Genomic DNA, 21,236 nt, shown 5'->3' with positions numbered 1-21,236 from the left:
TTTGTGGCATTGAATTGAACCTGGTTACTTTCATCTCAATTCTACCACCTTCACACAGGTGACAACTTTTCCAAACGTTTTTTGGTGTATTAATTAGTTCAGTAGGAGTGAGAGAAGCAAAACTTTGCATCACTGCAGCTTCCAATTCGTATCTAGAATTGGTCGGCATTTCGAAAAAAACATCTTTCCACCTTTGCTAGAGGTAAAAGTCCATAGGCGTTAGGTCCGGAGACCTGGGCGGCCAACGATTGGGTCCTTGGTTGGCTATCTAATTATTACTAAAATTTGCAGTCAAAAAACTGGTGACGATTGCAGTGTTGGTAGGTGAAGTCCCGTCTTGGTGAAAATATATTTTTCGGAGCTCCATTAGCGACAATTCATCAACAAGTGGTTCAATATTCCGTCTTGAAATTTCTAAATACTTCTGAGATGTTAGAATGCCATTATATATGAACGGGCCAATGATTCTACCCCTGAAAACACCTGCCCACACACTGAATCAAAAACTCCTTTCAATTCTCTACTCCACAATGGAACGATAATTTTGATGTCCACAATTATAAGAAATGTTGAGTTTGAAAATGCCGGCCCTGCTCATATAAGCTTCGTCTGCCCAAATTTAATTTAACGAAAAATCACGCACTTGGTTACCATTTTCCAGGAACCACTGGCAAGAAGCCATGCGTATGGCTTGAATTTGTGTGTTTTCAAAACGTTAGTTCTTAGTAGGCCTGTTGATATTTTCGAATTTCACGTTGACGTTATGGGATTATTTTCAACAGCTCCTAAAACGACTATTTCTTCCAACTCCTTATTCCTATTTGATTCACATAATTTTGGCCGTCTCTTCTCAAATTGACCACCATCAATTAGGTTGTGTCCCAATTTTGTTAAATGTCTCTAAAAGGTTGTCTCTCTGGATACTTCTTGTGATACAAATTTCTTGCTGCTTCTACATTTTCCCCGGTTTGTATAAAACAGACTATCATATATCACATTTTTCATAATTATCATACTTTTTTGCGAATGTGTTTGAGAATCGAACAAAAACCACTAATTGAAGAGCGTCTTTACTGCTTAAATCAAAATTTGACAGCTACCACTAAATTGTATTATGTTTTATCGCCGCATTGTCCAAAGCCTACTTGATAAAAGTGTGCGTTACAAAGTCTACATGAAAAAACTAAAAGCTCTGTATTACAGAGATGACTCCAGCAAAACATCAAGTGTGCTACATTTTTGGAAAAGTAATTTTAGGCTCTATTGAAATATGCAGGAATATACAGCGTGTCCCATTAAAAAATTGTTTTCCATCAACAACTATTTATATCTCATTTGAAAAAAATGAGTTTTTTTGCACCATTGAATTCTTCGTGGAAAAGTGCTTCATAAATGTTTCCATAGAAACAAGAAATTTTTTACAGGAAAAAAATTACAGCAACTTTTCGAAAATGTGAAACTCAGAAACGATGATAGATATCGATATGCGGTTTTGCCATTAGGTTTGTCATAAAATTTGACCCCCAGACCCAACAATTAGTTTTCATCTATCTAGTTTGAAAACAGGAGTTTCCCTTTAGAAGTATCCAATTTGGCCCTCTCTATTAAAAATCATTAAATATACTGAATGCAAAAAAGTTCGGTTCATTGTGTACAGAAACAACGATATGAAAACTCCCCCAGTGGAATTTATAAAGAAAATCATTCAGCAAAACAACTCTGTAAACTTTATTGAAAATTTTTATTGCTTCTCAATCGTCTTGAAAATATCATTTTAGAAAAACTGGCAGCTCATGTTGTGTGTTATTGTTTCTGAACGTAAACTGAAGTCTTCTGGATAGATAATATATCATGTTATGCCTTGCCCATATGGTTTTTCATTTGTCTCACTTCCGTATATGTTTTGCTATATATTTTACCTTATTTAAACTAAATAGATTTTTAATATTCACTCGGAAATGTATAGCCTTATTATGTATACTATTATAATGTATACTAGGTAATTATTTTTATATTTCTATATAATACATGCTATCCCCTAGGTTAAGTTGTAAAACAGTCTCGGCTGAACTTCGCCCTTTCATTGATGAACTATTTAGTTTTTATGCCATTAGAATTGACTTCGTATATACTAAATACTATACTCGTTTCAAAACGTATTCTCGACCCTCTGGGACGATTATAAATATTGGTTCTACACTTTCGGAAGGTGAGATATTTTTTAGGAAATAACCTTCTATTTTTGAATCTTTTTTCAAATTTGGAAAATGTCAAATAGTCTCTGAGATATTTGCAAAAAACCAAACCACATTTTTTTCGATTAATTGTTGAAACCTCTTTCATATTTTTCAAATGCGGGGAAAGACCTGAAAGAGAATTGTTGAGGAAGAAGACATTACATCTGCATAATTTGATAAAAATGCCTAGAGAAAGTAGCAGAATGAAAAAGAAATTGAGTTCAGTTATTTTTTGCATTTTGTTAAAGATGATACATCTCTATGGCTACAAATCATCATGATTGGTGTCGCTTAATATTCAGTTTTTTTTCTTATTGGCACGTAAGAAGTATAATTTGATATGAGAATGTTTAATATGATGACCAGAAAATAATTGTCCAAATGTGACCTTCAGAATTCGAATAAAACTTTCATATAAGAAAATTTATATGAACTCTACTTGATACTGATGTCGCCTTACATAAAATCACAATCTACTCTTGTGTGTAGGTATTTTACTCTTGTAATTTCATATTCTTTCTGCTCAATAATGCCTTCTTATTGAAATATTTCGATCAAACCTAATAAATTTACCTCCTTTCATATGTTGATATTGCCATCGATGAGGAAAGTTAAAAATACCCCTTTCGAAAACAGTTCACTTTTGTGATTTTTCATGATATTTTGATAAAAATTTAATATTTCAATACTTTAGATAATGAGGAAAGTTGAAACAACCCATTTTGAGGGGTGGTTTACCCGTGTAATTTTTACACACATTTAAACCTGAACCATTTTCTTTCACATCTTTATAGTTTTTGGATTGTCAATTTTTCAAAATCAACCCGATTCAACTTAGTTACATTGCAAAAGAACTCAACTTCACTGTTTGAAAATTGCCTTTACAGAAGTGTTTTCAAAACAAAACCGAAATTGAATGTAGGATAAAAAAATAACTTTTATCTGATCTCTACCACTTTTCGATCATTCAAAACGATTTTGTAACAAATAAAAGTGGTATAAAAAAAAAGAAGTTTCATTTCTGTTTTCTTCATTATACATTTTGGGCTTTCAGACCCCTCTTCTTTTTATTACTAATAGATGATCTGCCAGGGGTAGGTCAGGACTCGCAATGTACACTATTCGCGGATGATTTTAATTTATTCAAAGAAATCAAAAGTCAAGAAGATGTGATTTTGCTACAAAATGACGTAGGTAGAGTTTACGAGTGGTCCCTCTCAAATCGCCCCACATTTAATGTTAACAAATGCTTTAGTATATCAATTACTATATATGAAAAACCACGGAATTATTTTCAGTTTAAGATAAACAATGAATATTCAGCCAAGAAGACAGAATGTAGAGATTTGGGAGTTACGCTGGATGAAAAACTCACTTCTGAGCAACATATGACCAACATTATAATATAAACACAGCATAAAGAATGATTCGCTTCATTATTAGAAACTCATTCAAATTCACAAAAATATTCGCATCACTAACACTTTATAATGCATTTGTCCGTAGTATAATGGAATATGGTGCAATAATATGATCTCCTTATTATACAGTTCATAAAAATGAAATTGAAAAGGTACAGAAAAAATTCTTGAGATTTCTACATTACAAAAAAGATGTTGAATATATTTTCAATCTTACTTACATACTTCCATGAATGAATTTAAATTCACAACCTCAGAATTTAGAAGAAAACTTGCTTTTCTATTATTTTTCTATAAGCTCCTGCATGATAAATTAAACTTGTTGTCAAAAATTTATCTGAACTGCAGTAAATACTTCAGTAATAGAAGGAAAGTTATATTTGTTTTGCCTAAACCTCGAACCAATCTAGGTTTAAATTCGCCACTTTACAATATGTGTTCTCTTGCAAATTGTTTGAGAAATATAGATTTCTTCGTCAGGTGTAATGGAAAAACATTTTTAAAAAATATTGAAATTGAGATGTCATCCTTAGAAATTATTACTAATTGTAAAGAGTCAATCTAAATGAAAAAGGTCCATTTGTCATTTTCAACTGAATGTGTCTTTGAATTTGATTTTGATTCAGGTGATTTGGAGTAACTTCAGTTTCAGCCATTATATTATATCGAGAATGGTTATTTGTTTAGTTTTTGATATTGTAATTGATTATTTGAATTGCTTGTTATGTAGATTACTCAATATATAAAATAAAACATTGCTTCACTTGAACGGTATTTTTGCTCAAGAAGCAATGTAAAATTAAAACACGAAAATGTGTTTGATCCATTGTTTTGAAAATGAAAAGTGGTGTCACTCTTAGCACATAACTCACAAACTTATGAGTAGAATATCATGAAATTTCAACAGCTTTCTTTTGAAGGTTATTAACTAACTGAATAAAACCGGTGAATGCAATAAGACTAGTGCCATCTAAGTGCTAGGCACGAAACTTTCAAGCCCATGTAGTATTTGTTGTAGGTATATTTTGACGTTTGTGATCTATATTGCTTTTTCACGGACTTTCTGTATCACATTGTGATTCTGAGTGAAATGATAAAATTTATTAACCTCCTAACCTAGCCTAATCCCCAGGAAGCGTTGATTCAACTTTTCTGGCAATGATAGCATATCAAAAGAGATTAAATGAATTTTGGTCGAAATATTCCGATAAGAAAACCTTAACAAAATATTTCGAAAAACTATCTCCATATAGGAGTGGTGTGCGTTTTTGTATATATGCATATATGTATCAGCAGGTGTAGGGACAGGTAGGGTAAAGTGGCCACCCTAAGTTTTAAACCCACGCCAACCGAATAAATGTCAACATTTTGTTAAAATACAATCCAGAGATTTCGATCACTAATAGTAGTTGTACGTCAAGACGGGTGTGTAGACACTCCGGTTGAAGTTGACAGCTGGCGATTCCATGTTGTCTGGCTAGTTATATATTTTTGATTTTACATTAAGCTAAAATAAAGTATTCCACGAACTAAAATGCCGTGTTTCACTGCATAACTCTTCACATTTTTACCGTTTGTTTGTTTATTATTATCCGTGTACTTATTAAGTTTCGATATCATATTGTTTACAGATCAATATTCTGATAATTTTAGCATAGTTCAAGATTGAAGTCGAAATGGGAAAGTGACCACTTTACCTATCCTGGTCGGATAAAATGGCATATACAAATTCATTAACGGGTAAAATGGCCTACTTTAAATAAAACATCAAGATGATGTTATTTTAATACAGATTTATTGAAATTTTGCATGGAAAAAATATTTAAATCCAAACAGTTTTTAACTCAATAAGTAAATTAATTCTACATAGTGATTCACAATAATCAAGAGTATTTTAATTTTCTTGATCTAAATATACTTACGTTTACCCATCATAAACAGTCTTTATTTACCTACTTATCAACAGCCTTTTATATTAATTGTAAAAATTAAGTCTTAACTTGTTAGCTTCTTCTCAATTATTCATTAATAACAAATTAAATCAACTTTCAGTTACTAATCTATAGAGTATAAGTCACAACCTCTTCATTTGTATTTGTTCATTCATAATCGAACCTAATAGAAAAAATTCTTAGGAACAAAATTCACAATGAAAGTTATCATTGTTGTGATCACAACCCGAGCACTCTTCATGGACCCATCGCTTACAACTAGAACACTGTATCCAACCATCTTCATGTTTTGATTTAGACCAAACTTCGCCACAGTGAAAGCATTTAGAGTCATCATCTGTGTCATCATCGTCGTCGGTATATTTGTTACTTTTCTTTTTAGCAACGTTCGTGCCAAGTTTTTTATTTTAGTTTTATGTTTTTTCGCAGTTTTAGTTGGGGTTGGTTCAGCTTTTTTCACTCTCCTTGTGCTGGTTAAAATTACCGTACGCCCCCTTTTTCTATACAGTTCAAGTTTAGTCTAGTCTTAGGCAATGCTTTGGGAATCAGAAATATTTTGCAAGAAGATATTGCGAAGGATATTCTGGGTTGAGGGTTTAAATAAGGATCAAATGTTGGAGGAGTAACTGCAGCTGGTGTATTTATATTAATGTCCTGATTCTTCCTCTTGTTTTGGACTAAAAATTGAACGACGAGACCCCAGTATTTTTATATTTTCAACGGCGTCTTTGTTTTTTCCGTTTAGACGCCGTTTGAGCGTTGTTCGAGGAACACCGAAGGCTTCGCTTGCTTTCAAAAAGCCCAATTCACCTTTTCGTACAGCTTGTATAGCTTTATACATTACCTCTGACCTGCATTCCTGCTGCTGTGACGTCCGTGTGTATTTATTTGGCATACCCGCAATAACACAAAACATTACTTGTTTGCAGGAAAAATAAGCACTAAGGAGTTAAAGTGGCCCACCAGGCCCGATTTAGCATGCGGTGAAAAAAATATACAGAAAATGACAAATGAGCTTATATTGATCCACTTTGCAGCGAAATGAATAGATCAATTAATTCACTAAATCGATAAAATCGTGCATTGTCTTTCTATGAAACTGATGACATTACTTTTTAACTATATTCAAATCACTTACTTTAGATCAGATACTACAAAACACAATTATTTCACCATAAAAGCACAGACCCGGCCAGTGTTTATGGAGACTACCAATACAACCAATAATTTATTTCCATATGTCTTTGACAGATAGCTATTACTGGTTCGGACGGAAAAAGAAGGTGACCACTTTACCTGCCTGGACCACTTTATCCATCCTTCCCTACCTAAGTGCATCATTATCAAATAAAATTTATATCAGTTTTTCATTATGTGCTAGTTGTTTGGATTGTAATTATGCTATTTTGGTGGTTGTTTTCTCTGGTTAGCAAAGTATTTTCTACCTATAGTCTGCATTGCAATGAAGATAGGCTAGATTGTGAAAGGCGAAAATATTCCAAAATCGGTCGAAAAACTCTTCAAAAAATGACTATCATTCATTAAAATGAAGCAGAAACTGGTCAGTTCATCGTCCCTTCGCACATCTCTTCAAATTCAAAGCTGCACAAGTTTAGTTCAATGGAGCCAAAAAATGAATTGAACCCATCAAGCATGTCACGTTGTTTGAAAACTCACCTATATTGTATTTTTGTTTATCATGGCCACCTGTCTTTTGCACGTGATATACGAACAACACTAAAATAACTCCTGTCACCACCATTTTCATTCAGTTTGACTACGACAGCCGTAAACAACCAGCCACTGAACTGTTTATGAACTTGAAACCGCCATTCACAACTGCAGTTATCATTTCAACATTTCCTGAACCTGCAGTTTCTATCGCGTTGAAGTATTAATCGATTTGGGCGTCAGCATGTGCGTTTCTTCAGTTGGCCTCATGAGAATAAACGCATATTTTTAGACAAGCACATGGAAAAATTTGCCGTGTTATATTCTGACAGCTGAGCCGTTAATTTATAGGTTCATTTTATGTTAGCTGAATATAGGTTTTTGTTTGTGACTCTGGAGATGTGCCAAAAATCGAATCTTACGGCTAGTTTGTCGACAAAGCAAATTTGGTAGCTCTGATACAATTTCAAAATTCACAGAAACATGTAGAAATGGTTACAATTGTTCAATACAATTCAGTTCAATGCTTCGAGAAAAATTATATGAATAGAAAGAATATATTTCACGAAAATCACAATACAAAATACATTTTCAAAAGCCAATGAAATTTAGCCAGAAATGAGAACAGTTTTTTCGGAAATTTTGGGCATGAAGCCTATGTCAGCGAAGTTCCTTCTAAAATTGCTGATTCTTGATCAAAATAACCGTTGCATTAACGTCGCTCAGGAATTGTTGAATGACATCACCAGCGATTCAGATTTGCTTGAAAGGGTCATAACTGGTGAGAAATCATTAGTATATGGTTAGGACATCGAAATCAAAGTCCAATCGTCAATGAAATGTCAAGATTTTGCACACTGTTCTTCGATTACCGTAACGTAGTGCATCAGGAGTTCTTGTCTTGTCAATAAGGAATATTATTTTGAAGTTATGCGCTGCTTGCGAGAAGCGATACGAAGAAAACGCCCGGTATAGTAGAAAAACAAATAATGGCTTTTGCATCATAATAATGCACCTGCTCACTATTCATTGCCTATTCGTAGTTTTTTGGCCAAAAACAAAACAGTGATCATGCTTCAGCCACCGTATTTACCAGATTCAGCCCTCTGCGACTTTTCTGCACCCAAGGACGAGACCCATGAGAGGAGGGCGTTTTGCGACGATTGAGGAGATGAAAAGCAAATCGCTGATAGAATTCTAGGACTTACCAAATAGTAGATATCAGAACTGCTTTGAGAATTGAAAAAACGCCGGCACAAGTGTATTATATCAGAAGAGGGCTACTTCGAAGGAGACAAAACAGAAAATGATGAATAAATAAATATTTTCTGAGAAAAATGATAATTCACTTCTTTTTTTGGAACAGAACTACATTTTATCTGCCGGTTTGTTTGATAATGAGACTAGACTGTAGGTACATTGTATAATCAAGAATATAGAGATGAATCTCAAAAATGAAAAATTTTAATACAAATGCCTCATTGTAGGTCAAAAAACTATTATAGGTTTATGAGGTTCGAGTAGAAAACTTCAATACTGCATTCCCCGTCGAGAAAATTGTGACCTAATGTCATGTGATTTGCCAATGATATAGATTCAGTAATTAATGGCACTGGGAGAATATATGAGTGTTGTTAGAAGAGAAATACCTTTGTGGTTAGTTTATATACAAAGGAAATACGATAGTTTGTAAACGTCTGTAGAAAACCGGTTTGATACAATCACCAGTGACATCTAGCGTTTAATATTTGCACTTTTATAAAAATTCCACCCTTGATTTTCTTATCGAACAAGATCTTTCAAACGACAGAGATCACAGTTTTTGTTTTGCCATTTATTATCGTTATAGCCAAATAAAAATTTTAGCCCACAGCAAAAACAGTTTTGAGTGAGCTTTTATTGCTAGGTGTTTGTAATGAAATTACAATTACATTCATCTTCTGAAACAGAGATGGCATCAATCACGTTCACAAAAAAGTATCAAAACTAGATATCCGTAATATGGAATTACAATATTTTCAGCTTTTGAAATACAGATGGCTATAAATTACGTTCACAATAAACTGTTGAAACATGGATTCCTGTATTTCTGTGTCTTGAATTCCGGACCTAGACACAGACACTTTTTATCAAATTAAAGAGATCAACATCAACATGCAAAATGGCTCCTAACGTGTTGATAGAGGCCCTAAGAGAAAAATGTCATTTTTGTTATGAGTGAAGTTGCCAGAAATGTACTGAATGTTTACTTAGTGTCAAAATATCAATAGAAGTATAAATATCTCCACACATTCCGTAAAAAGTCCTTTAAATGAAATCAATAGCCAAAAGAAATTTCTGAATTATTCTGTGCCAGTGATATCAGAAGTGTCTTTGTGAGGTGAGATACAAATATTCCAAATTTTTTGTAGTTATTTGATTCATTGATTTCATTGAAATAAACATTTGAACTTGCTTTCTGAGAGAAAATTCTTTACCTTTTTGGAAAAACATGTTTTGGGCTTTCTGTATGCTCTAATAACACAATTATTTATAAAGAAGCACTTCCAAAGAATGGAATTTGAATAACAAAAATTAAGATAACACTTTAGCAAAAAAAAGTGTAGATTGTCAACAGAAATTTCTATCGAAACTGAAAGAATACTCAATCTGAAACAATTACTATGTGGATATTGAATTATACAGATATCACTTTCCTTTCTCAGTTTCTACACAAACACAACTTGAAAAATATTGTGCAAATGTCTTTCGTGGAAAATGCTTTATAATACTGCTATTTTAGGGTTCCTAGAAAGTGGTACCCTAATTCCTTCAAAATAACTCCAAAATACACCTAAACTTTGACAAACTGAGGATGATTGTAACTTCGAAAACTGATACTTGATATTCATTTCAAATGTAAATAACTATAACTGCAATCCATCACAAAATACTAAGAAAATTGGCCTATGTAGTCATCAAGAAATTGAGTCCTTCCTGAAATTATTCTCTCTCTAGTCTTGAATCTCAAAATTTTGTTGGCTTGCCACACTACTTGTGGAATATCCAATGTGGCATGAGCTGTGTGGAATATCCAAGTGGAAAGTAGTGCCACACAGCTCATGTAACATTGGATATTCTGCACAAGCGATTTGAGGGCATGGTCATCTCATGTGGAGGTGATGTGAACTAGTCACTGAGATCTCACGATCAGACCCCATTATTTCATTAAACTCGATGACATCTTTAAATTTCAATATGTATGACAATTTGGGATGATCTACTCATTTTCTTATGGAAACATTGAAATATTAAGAGGAAAGTAAAAATATCAATAAACTTTTGTTTTGAAACATTTTATTTTGTAGGTGATAGGGGCAATGTAACATCTCAATAATAATATGGAATCCCCTTTTGAAGAAACATGTTCCCAGAAGCCAAGTCTACTAGATTCATTTCCTTACATCAAAAATGAATTACCAAAATACATCTTGGATGATAACTTGATGAAAAGTGGCTTCACTAGCGATGAAGATAGTTTCAATGAACCGCCGATCACCTTTGACTTCAATAATGAAAGCGACAGTTGCGAAGAGCTGGACTCTCTCACAAAAACCGTCCGCAAAAACAGGAGGAAGGCGTCTGCACCTCAAAGAGCCATTCAGATAGAGTCTAGCCAGACCGGTTCTATTGAAAACAGCTCAGAGTCATCTCAAGATAACACAGACAGTTTGAACTTTGGTAATATTCAGAATCTGAGTTTGAGAATGAAAGATGATTCTCTGCTTGATTTTGGTGATAGCGAGGAGCTCTGTGATGACTTACTTCAAAATATAAGTGAAGATGATATTTTTAAAGACTTGCAGGAGGAAGCAGGTGAGGTTTGTCAAATATATCTTTATTGGACAATAATGATTGGTAGTTGTACCGTTACCTTTTGAAACTTTTATTTTACCTATACTTACCAAATTTCATTTCATAAAGTACTTTTCTGAAAAAAAAATTCAACCAGTTAGATTAGATTAGATTTTTTATTGGTCAAGTTATTACACCTTAGTGCTATGATAAGTCAATAATGTATAAAATAAATGTTAATTACAATTAAAATTACCGAAAAGGAGTAGAGAAAAATTGTTTATGATACTCAAGCATAAAATAAAGTAAATAAATATATAAATGTAAAAATAAAAATGTAAAAATAAAGATACATAGAGACAGTACCTACATTGACGATAGTCACTCTGTAAAGCTGAAGTCAGACGCATCATAGTAAGCATTCTCTGAGAGATGTTTTATCAGTTTCCGTTCGAAATTAGCGAGGGTTGCATTTTTCATTCATTGGGGCAGTGAGTTGTACAATGATATGTATGAGTTGCATCTCCTTGTTATTTCTAGTCTTTGGTTTGGTGCTCTAATATTATCCTTTTTCCTGGTATTATTTATACGAATGGTTGTTACCGTTTGTAGTAAACTTTTGTAAATTTTTTTGAATGTGTATCAAATTGCAGTATATTACACATGATAGCAGAGTTAATATATTGAACTTGATAAGCCAATTCTTACTGCTCTCCATTAGACCTATTCCAGCTAAACCTCTGATTGCTCTTTTTTGAATTTTAAATATTCTCGAGATATGAACAGATGTGCCCCAGTTTATCAATCCATAAATTAAGGAACTATGAAACATTGCATTATAAGCGGTATGGGCAGCTTCATTATTTTTTATCTGCCTGATTGCATAGACCTTGCATGATAGATTTTTTGCTAGTTTGTCAATATGAGTTTCCAAGTTAACTTTGAGTCAATTGTTATACCAAGACATTTCACATTATTTGACAAATTATGAGACAGCAAGAACATAACTGTTTGTGTCTTGCTTTTATTCACACACAGGCTATTCACATTAAACCAGTCTGTAGCTTCTTGAATAACTTGCTTTTCTAATTCTGATGACTCTTCAATATTTTTTTTCCGTATGGCGAAGGAAGTGTCATCAGCGAATAGCATTGTAAACATTGTCATTGAATTTGGCAGGTCATTAATATAATTAAAGAAAAGTAGCGGTCTAAGCACACTACCTTGTGGATCTTCATTCAATATCGTTTGTAAGCTACTGAGTTCTTCATTATATGATACACATTGCTTTCTCTTGCTTGCTTTAGATATGATGCTAGCAGATTGTGGGTTATGCCTACAAATACTAGTAACTAGTATTCATAAATTTTACCTATCAACCAAAACATTAATTTCTAGTCAAGTATTGAGGGTGCTAGCTGAATATCCAAACTAGAGAGAGAAAAGTACTTTTGAGTTGATAGTTCATACTGGAGAACCTTTGGCGATTTTGAGTATTGAATCAAAAGAATGAAACATTCAAGGTTCATCTCCTTTCACAATTACAATCATGTAACAAAAAATATTCAGGTTGAAAGGCATAAACGAGGACATAAAGCACGAAAGTGTGGTATCACAAGTTCCAACAGTAATCATAACAAGTTTTCATCATCACATTTCATGAATATGCCATTAAAATCTATTCAAATAATGAAAATCATTTGCCAAAAATGTCAAAATCAAACTTCTTCAATTTCATTTATATTCCAGATGGTGAAACTCTAGACGATGAAATGATCGACAATGTCAAGGAAGAATGGAGAGCTCATTGGGGTGTGAAATGCAACATGTGTGAACAAGTATTTCCATTCAAAACTGAATTTGACAAGCATTACATTTCTAGTTACAACTTGAGCCCTGTATATACCTGCACGTTTTGCAATAAGTCAGCTGAGAAGTATTCAACGTTTCGATCGCATTGTTATCGACACATTACTGAGGGCCGTTACAAGTATGTATAATCCTTTATTGTTATTTTTGACAATGGTAATTCAATGAATCGATGAAGCTATTGTCACGTTTTTATGGGAATATCATATTTATCACGTATTTTCGATGAGTTAATGAAATTCTGTATAAATTTGCAGTTTGTGTTTGGAATTTTTAGTAATTTTGAGTCTGCCTGTTTGATTTCCAAGTAATTCAGTATTATCCGGTAACTTTGAATGCTGACAATAAACTTTTCAGCAAGAGAACATTAGACAAAGCTATTCCAAATTTGTGGTTAAAATTTAAAATTGCTATATAAAATTTACTCACTGTCAAACATGAAGTTTATTAGTGGTGAAAAAAAGTATTTGTGTAGTATAAAAACATTGAAACCGGAGACTTACAATAAACAATATGTATATATATAATTCTCTTCTTCGCTATGGTATATTAGCCTGGGGAAACTCAGCTCAATCACATTTAATGAAAGTAATTATCTTACAAAAATCTGCTATATGAAAAATTGTCAAAGCAAATTGGGACTCGAGCTGTAAAGTAATATTCCCAGTTCTGACGATCATGACTTTATATGCCGTCATTGTATATGAAAAATTACTATATGTCAGGAAACATATTAATGAGTATTCAGCTCATTCTGATGTTCACGCCCATGACATCAGGTCAAAGAACAATCTAATAAAACCACAATTGAGGTTGCAAAAGACGCAAAAAGTGGACACTTACCTTTTCAATGCCCTACCCATCCATTTTCCCAACTTATCGTTTAAAATATGTAAGTACAAATTGAAAAACATACTGACTGAGCATTGCCTTTATAGTATTCACGATTTTACTAAAATAGCAACTGATAAATATATTTTCTTGTAACTTGAAATTGTTATATTTAATTGTAGTTTGTATTATTGTATGTAGTTTGTATTTTATTAATTGACTGGTCCATAAAATGTAAATTTTCTTAGCGATTCAAAATAAATATTATCATTACTATAATGTGAAGTGTCAAAAATTGTCTGCAAATAGGAGACATTTTCAGTGGCTTACTTTTGTTCAGCTATTTCTTCTTAGGAGGGGGGCCTTTTATGTTTCGGGATTTGGCAACCCTAGTGTTGTAATCTGACAACTGACAGCTTTATAGTAAAGTTGGACATTTTTGAGCTTATATGTACTAAGAACATTTCAACATACATGGCTATTTGAAATAGTTTACAGTAACTCAAAAGATTCATCTCGGCCCAAAAATGGAATTAAATCATGAACATTTTCGTGCCATTATTTTTTACAACTCTTGACGTGGATTAACTCAGCAACAGTGTATGGATGAACTTTATTCAATTTTTGGCGATGAAGCTCCATCAAGGACCAGTGTTTATCGATGGTATGGTGAATTCAGTCGTGGTCATAGTTCACTCCAAGACGAATTTCGTGAAGGTCATCCAAAATCAGTTGTTGTTCCGAAAACCATTGATGCTGTGCGCGAACTGATATTGCGAGATCGTCATGTGACCTATCGTTAGATTGAGACAACCTTAGGCATTAGTGGGGCCAGCATACATTCAATATTGCATAAACATTTGACTGCCAAAAAAATGTCTTTGCATTGGATCCCACACAATTTGTCAATCGCTCAAAAAAAGGCTTGTGTCGATTGGTCGAAGGGAATGCTCAAAAAATAAGATCGCGGTGTTTTGAAACACGTCTATGACATCATGACAGGTGATGATTCGTGGATTTACGCTTATGAGCTCGAAAGTTAACAACAGTCGACTGTATGGGTGTTTCAAGATGAGCTAAATCCAACAAAAGTTGTTCGCGCATGAAGCACTTCCAAGCAAATGGTTGCCTGTTTTTTCAGAAAAACTGGACATGTTACAACCGTACCACTAGAACAACGCAGAACAGTCAATTCTGAGTGGTACACAACCATTTGTTTGCCAGTTGCCTTCCAAGAAACCAGGAAAACCAACCGCCGAGGACGGATCACTTTTCACCACGACAATGCGAGCTCTCAAACAACTGCATTTTTGAGCACCCAAAACATCGATTCGATGAGTCATCCGCCATATAGTCCCGACTTGGCATCGAATGACTTCTTTTTATCCCCGCACGTAAAAAACAAACTGAGAGGTCAACGGTTTTCGACACCTGAAGAAGCGGTTGCTGCATTCAGAATGCATGTTTTGGAGATATCTCAATCAGAGTGGCAAAAGTGATTCACCAATTGGTTCAAACGTATGCAAAAGTGTATAGATCTTCATGTGAAATATTTTGAAAAACAATAAGGTGATTTTCGATGATTAATATTTGTTTTTGGTCTTTAATCCCAAAATATAAAAGGCAACCCTCGTAATGTACTGAGATATTATCCAAAGAATAGCTCTTTCTAGTTGAGTATTCACTTTTTTCCACTTGAAGAAAAAAAGGATGCTGTTAAAGCATCTGTTTTAGCGCATATTTGGTTGGCACATGTGCATTTACGGTCCCTACTGTTGTAAGTTGGTTGACTTTGATATTTTTGGCATCCATGTTGACTATCAACAGCGTCATTCAGTTGCTTCTGTTGAAAGAAATTTTAAATTCAAAATGAAGATTTAGTTAATTCTTCGTAGCCGATATTTTTAATGAAAATACAATTGAAAACACATTTTGGTCAGGCCAAGAATTTTAAATAGACCATGTGTATATTTTCATATATACATAAGATTCTCTTTCAAACACTGTAAAACAAGTGATCGCTTCTTTTAAAAATGGCGCCATAGGAGTCATTTTATCAAAATCAATATGGCGGTGCCATGACGTCATCCATGAAAATATTGGGAAACAACTTGATGTTCTAAGAAACAAAAGCCGCTGTTTGGTCAGTTTTCAAATAACAATTTGAGAATTGAATTGAATGTTTTCACTAGTCGTACCCTTTCTTTAATTGTTTAATGCATTTTTTTACTCCATTCATCTTGAAAATTTCAATACGAAGTGTGATTTATCAAACTTAACAAACAAAAAAAATTATGTGATTCAAAGCTTTCCACTTTATCTTATTAAAAAGCAGTTATTGTAGAAAGTGTACTTTTTCTTTGTACTTTGTACATGAAAAATACCTCTTCCTATTGAGATTTTTGAGATGAATTTACTTCAATCACCTCGAAAATGGCATTTAAAGAAATAATGAAATGTACGTGGATTAATGAAAATTTTCAGTTCTTGAATTTTCATTTATGAACTGGGCAAACACCGTCTCTTTCATTTCTCATAACATTAAATTGTTGACAATATTTCCCTTAATGACGTAATAGTTTCGCCATATTGAATTTGGAGAAAATGGTTCTCATGCTGCCATTTTGAAAGAAAATGGTCACTTGCGTTATATCCTATCAAATGGCCCAAAAACATGTAAAGAGTTCTATTCAAAATTCTCCTCATATTTAGTCCATTTCCGGTTGAACAAAAAAAAGATTTTTCCAACTTTTTTGATAATACAGGTCTGCGATGAAAAAATTGTAGGATATTTAATTAGTGATTTTCACAGTATTTTGTGTGCAGATTATGGAAAACATAGTACAAAAATTCTATCACCTATAGTTGAGTCACAAATTTTACCTGAAATTTTCTTATTAAATAGGTTTTTACGTTCATTATGGGTTCGATGTTTCTGTATTATATAGCCTATATAACCGGTAAATTGAGTCTGAATTATGAAGCTATGCAGTGATGACAGCTACAATCCAGGTACCAATGACCCTGAACTTTTCTTTCAATCAGAGTTGAACGATTTAGTACGAGATCTGGGCCTCTCAAAGGACTCAGCAGAAGTTTTAGGGTCTAGACTTAAAGAAAGGCATATGTTAGCCTCCGGTGTTTCATTTTCATGGTGGGTACCGATTTAGAGAAAGGAAATTTGTCCCTTTTTTTACACAAGAGGGTGACCTAGTTGTCTGCAACAATGTACCTGGCGTCATGGAAATGTTCAACATAACGTATGAACCAGAGAAATGGAGACTTTTCAATGATTCATCAAAAAGAAGTTTGAAAGCTGTACTTTTTTACAATAGGAACCAATATGCTTCTGTGCCTGTTGGACACTAAGTCCATTTGAAAATCTTGAATTTGTTCTTGATAAGCTCAGCTACTCTGATACTAAGTGGACCATTTGTGGAGACCTGAAAGTTTTTTCAATGTTACCAGGTCAACGAAGTGGTTGCACCAAGTTTCCATATTTCCTATATGAATGGGATAGCCGTGACAGGAAACAACAGTATGTCAAGCAAGTGTGGCCAATAAGAAAGGGTATTATTCCTGGAGTTAAAAATATTAAAAAACAAAGTTCAGAGGATTCGAAAAAAATCTCCACCACTCCTTATCAAATTGGGGCTAATGAAACAGTTTGTGAAAGCATTAGACAAAGAAGGAGATTGTTTCAAGTATCTTTCTGAAAAGTTTCCTGGTCTATCCGATGCTAAACTAAAAGAAGGAGTCTTCGTTGGGCCTGACATAAGAGAACTTTTAAAAGATGAAAGCTTTGTCACTAAAATGGAAATGAAAGAAAAAAATGCCTGGAATTCGTTTAAACTTGTTATAACAGGCTTTCTTGGAAACAAAAAAGACCCAAGCTACAAAACTTTGGTTGCTGAATTGATACAAAACTACAAAATGTTGGCCTGCAACATGAATGTCGAAGTCCATTTCCTTCACTTACATCTGGACTACTTTCTCGATAATCTAGGAGCTGTAAATGAGGAACAAGGAGAACGGTTCCATCAAGATATTAAAGAAATGGAACGCAGATACCAAGGTCAGTGGAATGTTAACATGATGGCAGACTACTGTTGGATGTTGAAAGGGAAAAATCCACAAGAACACGGCCGAAAAAGTACTAAAAGAAGCTTTGACGGAAAAAGAAATTTTACAAAGACTTATAATCACTTTGCAAACACTGGTGTAGCACTATTATGCTTAGTTTATCTATGTAGCATTGTTTTTTTTTTTATTTTACTTCAGGTTAAAATAATAAAAATAAATACACAATTCCTCGTTTTTTTTTGTACTTTTTCAATTATTTCATCCTTATTTTGTAGGCAAACCTTACGTGATAGATGAAAACAAGTGTCATTTTTTAAATTAGTGCAAAAAACTACATAAAGATCAGTTAACGAAATCAAAACAATTTTTTTAAAAGTTCTTTTTGTAGACCTGTGTAATGTGCGACTCGGCACTTCAAATGAAGTTACCACGCCAGAAGTAGCTGATAAAACCCTTGAAATTATTTTAGACTAGACAACCGAAGACTAACTAAGCTTAAGATATTTGAGCAATGGTCATGTCAACAGAATGGCTATTTGATATTTTGCATAAATATTTGGGGCTGTCGAAGTTCACTGCCAAGTGGGTACCTGTCATTAACAAACGTCATACCATTTCAAAGGAGTTACTTACCATGCTCAACCACTAAGTTGAACACCTTCTTCTAACCATTATTTTAATACAAGAAACCGAAACAAGTCGAAACAGTGAGCAACTTTGGGCAAATCGAACCCGAAGAAAGCCAAAGTCTTATGTGTAACTCACATCTACTGCCTTGAAAAAGGCAAAATTGTCACCAGCGTATTCTTTTGATTTGGCTCCATCCAACTATTATTTACTTCCAGACTAGGAAAAATGATTCCATGGTAAACGATTTGGGCAAGGGAGGAGATTATTACAGAAACAGGGACTAATTTTGAGGACCTCTAGAGCTTAAAAATGATTATTTTGGGAAATAAAACTAGCTCTGTCGAAAAATGTTATGCTTATTAATAATCCAACCTGGTAAATCACCTTTTTTGCAATAAACCAAGGGAAAGTCTGGTAGAGTAATAGTAATAATAATAAATAAGTTTTATTGTCAAAAGAATTTATCTTATTGACAAAGCGGGTGTGAATAAGATAAAAATGTATACAAATATAAAAATATCTATATGTAAATATACACAGATAGTTAATATGAAAATATGCTAAAAACAGATGTTTACCACAATAAAGAAAATGTCCATGTGTGTAAAAGGTGGTAATGAGACATAAGAATATAAAAATCAAGAGAAAAATTACACAAAATATAAAAATGGTATAAGTTATTGCAGATACTAGGTGGAACTTGTAATTTAGTTTGACACTAACTTCAATTTTATAATGAGTGTTAGTGGAAGTTATTGTCATAAAATTCGTTCAAACTATAGTAGGGTCTATCAGAGAGTAAAATTTTGATTGCTTTTCTAAATTCTGGTTGAATAATTTTAGGCCATTGTAAATTACTGAGCTTTTAGTAAGTGTCAAGGTGGGTATAGGCAGACTGAAATCGTCAGTCTAACCAGTGGAATAGTTAGAGGAGATCAAAGGAAATTCATCTCTATTCTTGTTTATCAAACAGGCCGTTTCTAATATCAAAATCACATAAACTGTCAAAATATTATTTCTGATGAATATAGGCCTACAGTAGAACAGTAGACTTGTTGTTTTATTTATAAAGTATCCTTCTCTTTTGAAGTACAAATACAGAATTCATATGGGTTCTAGAAAATACTCTACAGAATGGAATTCCATATCTCAAGTGTGACTCTTCTAATGAATAGTGAACAGATTTACCTGCAGAAGATCTCAATTCTCTAGAAGGTATTCTAACTGCATAACAACCCAAAGAAAGTTTTTTAGTGAGATTTCTGGTGCCGTCTTCAAATCTCAAGTCGTGTATGATAATACCCAGGAATTCGGTGCTTAATTTATTCTCGATAACACTTTCACATTGATAGTAATAGGAAAGTTATTAATAGAACCCCGAAAAGATATCAAATTACTTTTGTTGATTATTTAAAGATAAGAGATTAGCATCGCACCAGTTCTTGATAATCCTGATATCTAAAGATATAACCTTGTGGAGATTTGAGGTATTTTACTGTGCCATAGTATTTTGGTGTCATCTGCGAATAAAGTAAACTTTCATTTTATATTCAACGATGTCAGATCATTTATTTACAAAAGAAAGATAATGGAACTTTGTTTTTCATTCTACTGGTGAAAATCATGGACAGATCAGTGGAACATAATGTTGTGTTCCAGGTGCCAAGAGTGTCCCAAAGGTTTCAGCTTGCAGAGCATGCTGCACGTGCACATTATGGCCAAACACACCAAAGCAAAACCTTTCATGTGTGAGGAATGTGGCAAAAGTTTCGTCACAAAACCCGGTCTGAAGATTCACATGAAAAAACACAAGACTGAAACGAAGGAAGACTACCCTTGTGTGGAGTGTGGAAAAGTGTGAGTTTTCCTCTTCGAAATATTTACATGTAGTGAAAATAAAAATTGTAATGAGGTTGTACGCCATTATTGATTTTTGAATATATTGTTTTTTAGATTGCATACGAGAGGAGGTCTGACTTCTCACATGAATGTTCATAGATTGGGGAGGAGATTCATGTGCGACGTTTGTGGAAAAACTTTCACTCAAAAAGTCAACATGCAACAGCATGTCAAGCAACACACTGGTGATAAACCTCATGGATGTGTCAAATGTGGAAAAACGTAAGTGCCCGAACATATGTCATAATTAAAAACTCCAAATAACAAACTATTCACATATAGCCTTCTGAATTTTCATATCCCACCTCCTTCTCCTGATTTATTTATTTATTTAGTGAATGGATTCTTTACAATGCGATAAAAAGAAACTGTGAGTGAAAATAAAAATATAAACAATAAAATATAAACAAGACGTAACACTTATAATATCAAAAAATCCTCCGACAAACAATACATTAACGTCCAAATTGCACAGCCATTCGATTGCATTGGGAGCATTCTGCGTAGTCCTGTAGGTTTCCGCCATTAGCATGGACTGAATCGATATGGCAGATCGTTTTGTCTCGGTGATCTACAATCGCATTTTAGATTGTCGGCAAAGCCCCATCAGTATAGGGATTGAGCACATTTACCTTGTCCTGTCCGTATTTGATTCAGCTTTGACCAAGTGGAATGTGGGAGGACTGAAGAAGGCGTTTTTCATTAAAAAATGTTTTATCCTTATTTTGAATATGTTAATAGGTAGAGATCTTATTTTTAGTGGTAATTTATTGTAAAATTTCACAGCCCAAAAATTTGGTCATCTTTTT

General features: G+C 33.6%; 2 protein-coding genes across 8 annotated transcripts in view; one reads left to right on the top strand and one right to left on the bottom strand.

The window, feature by feature from the left end:
* The window catches only part of LOC111507083 (glutamate receptor ionotropic, kainate 2), a 40,209-nt gene extending 20,341 nt beyond the window's left edge, over positions 1–19,868 (bottom strand). Inside the window, exon 1 of one of the 4 annotated variants that reach the window (XM_074183047.1) lies at positions 19,717–19,868. Coding sequence is in view for 2 of the 4 variants with exons in the window: in XM_023162330.2 (XP_023018098.2) it covers positions 7,288–7,378 (91 nt within the window). In the remaining 2 variants the exon portion in view is untranslated. Of the gene's footprint in view, positions 1–6,748; positions 6,818–7,287; positions 7,767–19,716 lie in introns of those variants that run through there. The other 3 variants (XM_023162330.2, XM_074183045.1, XM_074183046.1) reach the window with 3 other exon arrangements.
* LOC111507082 (uncharacterized) overlaps positions 9,367–21,236 on the top strand; it is a 32,483-nt gene continuing 20,613 nt past the window's right edge. Inside the window, exons 1-6 of one of the 4 annotated variants that reach the window (XM_023162328.2) lie at positions 9,369–9,661; positions 10,629–11,136; positions 12,865–12,943; positions 12,998–13,105; positions 20,188–20,385; positions 20,482–20,649. In XM_023162328.2, coding sequence (XP_023018096.1) covers positions 10,662–11,136; positions 12,865–12,943; positions 12,998–13,105; positions 20,188–20,385; positions 20,482–20,649 — 1,028 coding nt within the window. In that variant the 5' untranslated portion in view covers positions 9,369–9,661; positions 10,629–10,661. Of the gene's footprint in view, positions 9,662–10,628; positions 11,137–12,864; positions 13,106–20,187; positions 20,386–20,481; positions 20,650–21,236 lie in introns of all 4 variants that reach the window. The other 3 variants (XM_074183048.1, XM_023162329.2, XM_023162326.2) reach the window with 3 other exon arrangements.

The sequence above is a fragment of the Leptinotarsa decemlineata genome, unplaced genomic scaffold (assembly GCF_025532065.1).
Source record: "Leptinotarsa decemlineata unplaced genomic scaffold, Ldec_3_MD MMD2_tig00026330_RagTag_RagTag, whole genome shotgun sequence".
Taxonomy (NCBI): Eukaryota; Metazoa; Arthropoda; class Insecta; order Coleoptera; family Chrysomelidae; genus Leptinotarsa; species Leptinotarsa decemlineata.
This window is presented reverse-complemented; position numbering and strand designations above follow the sequence as displayed.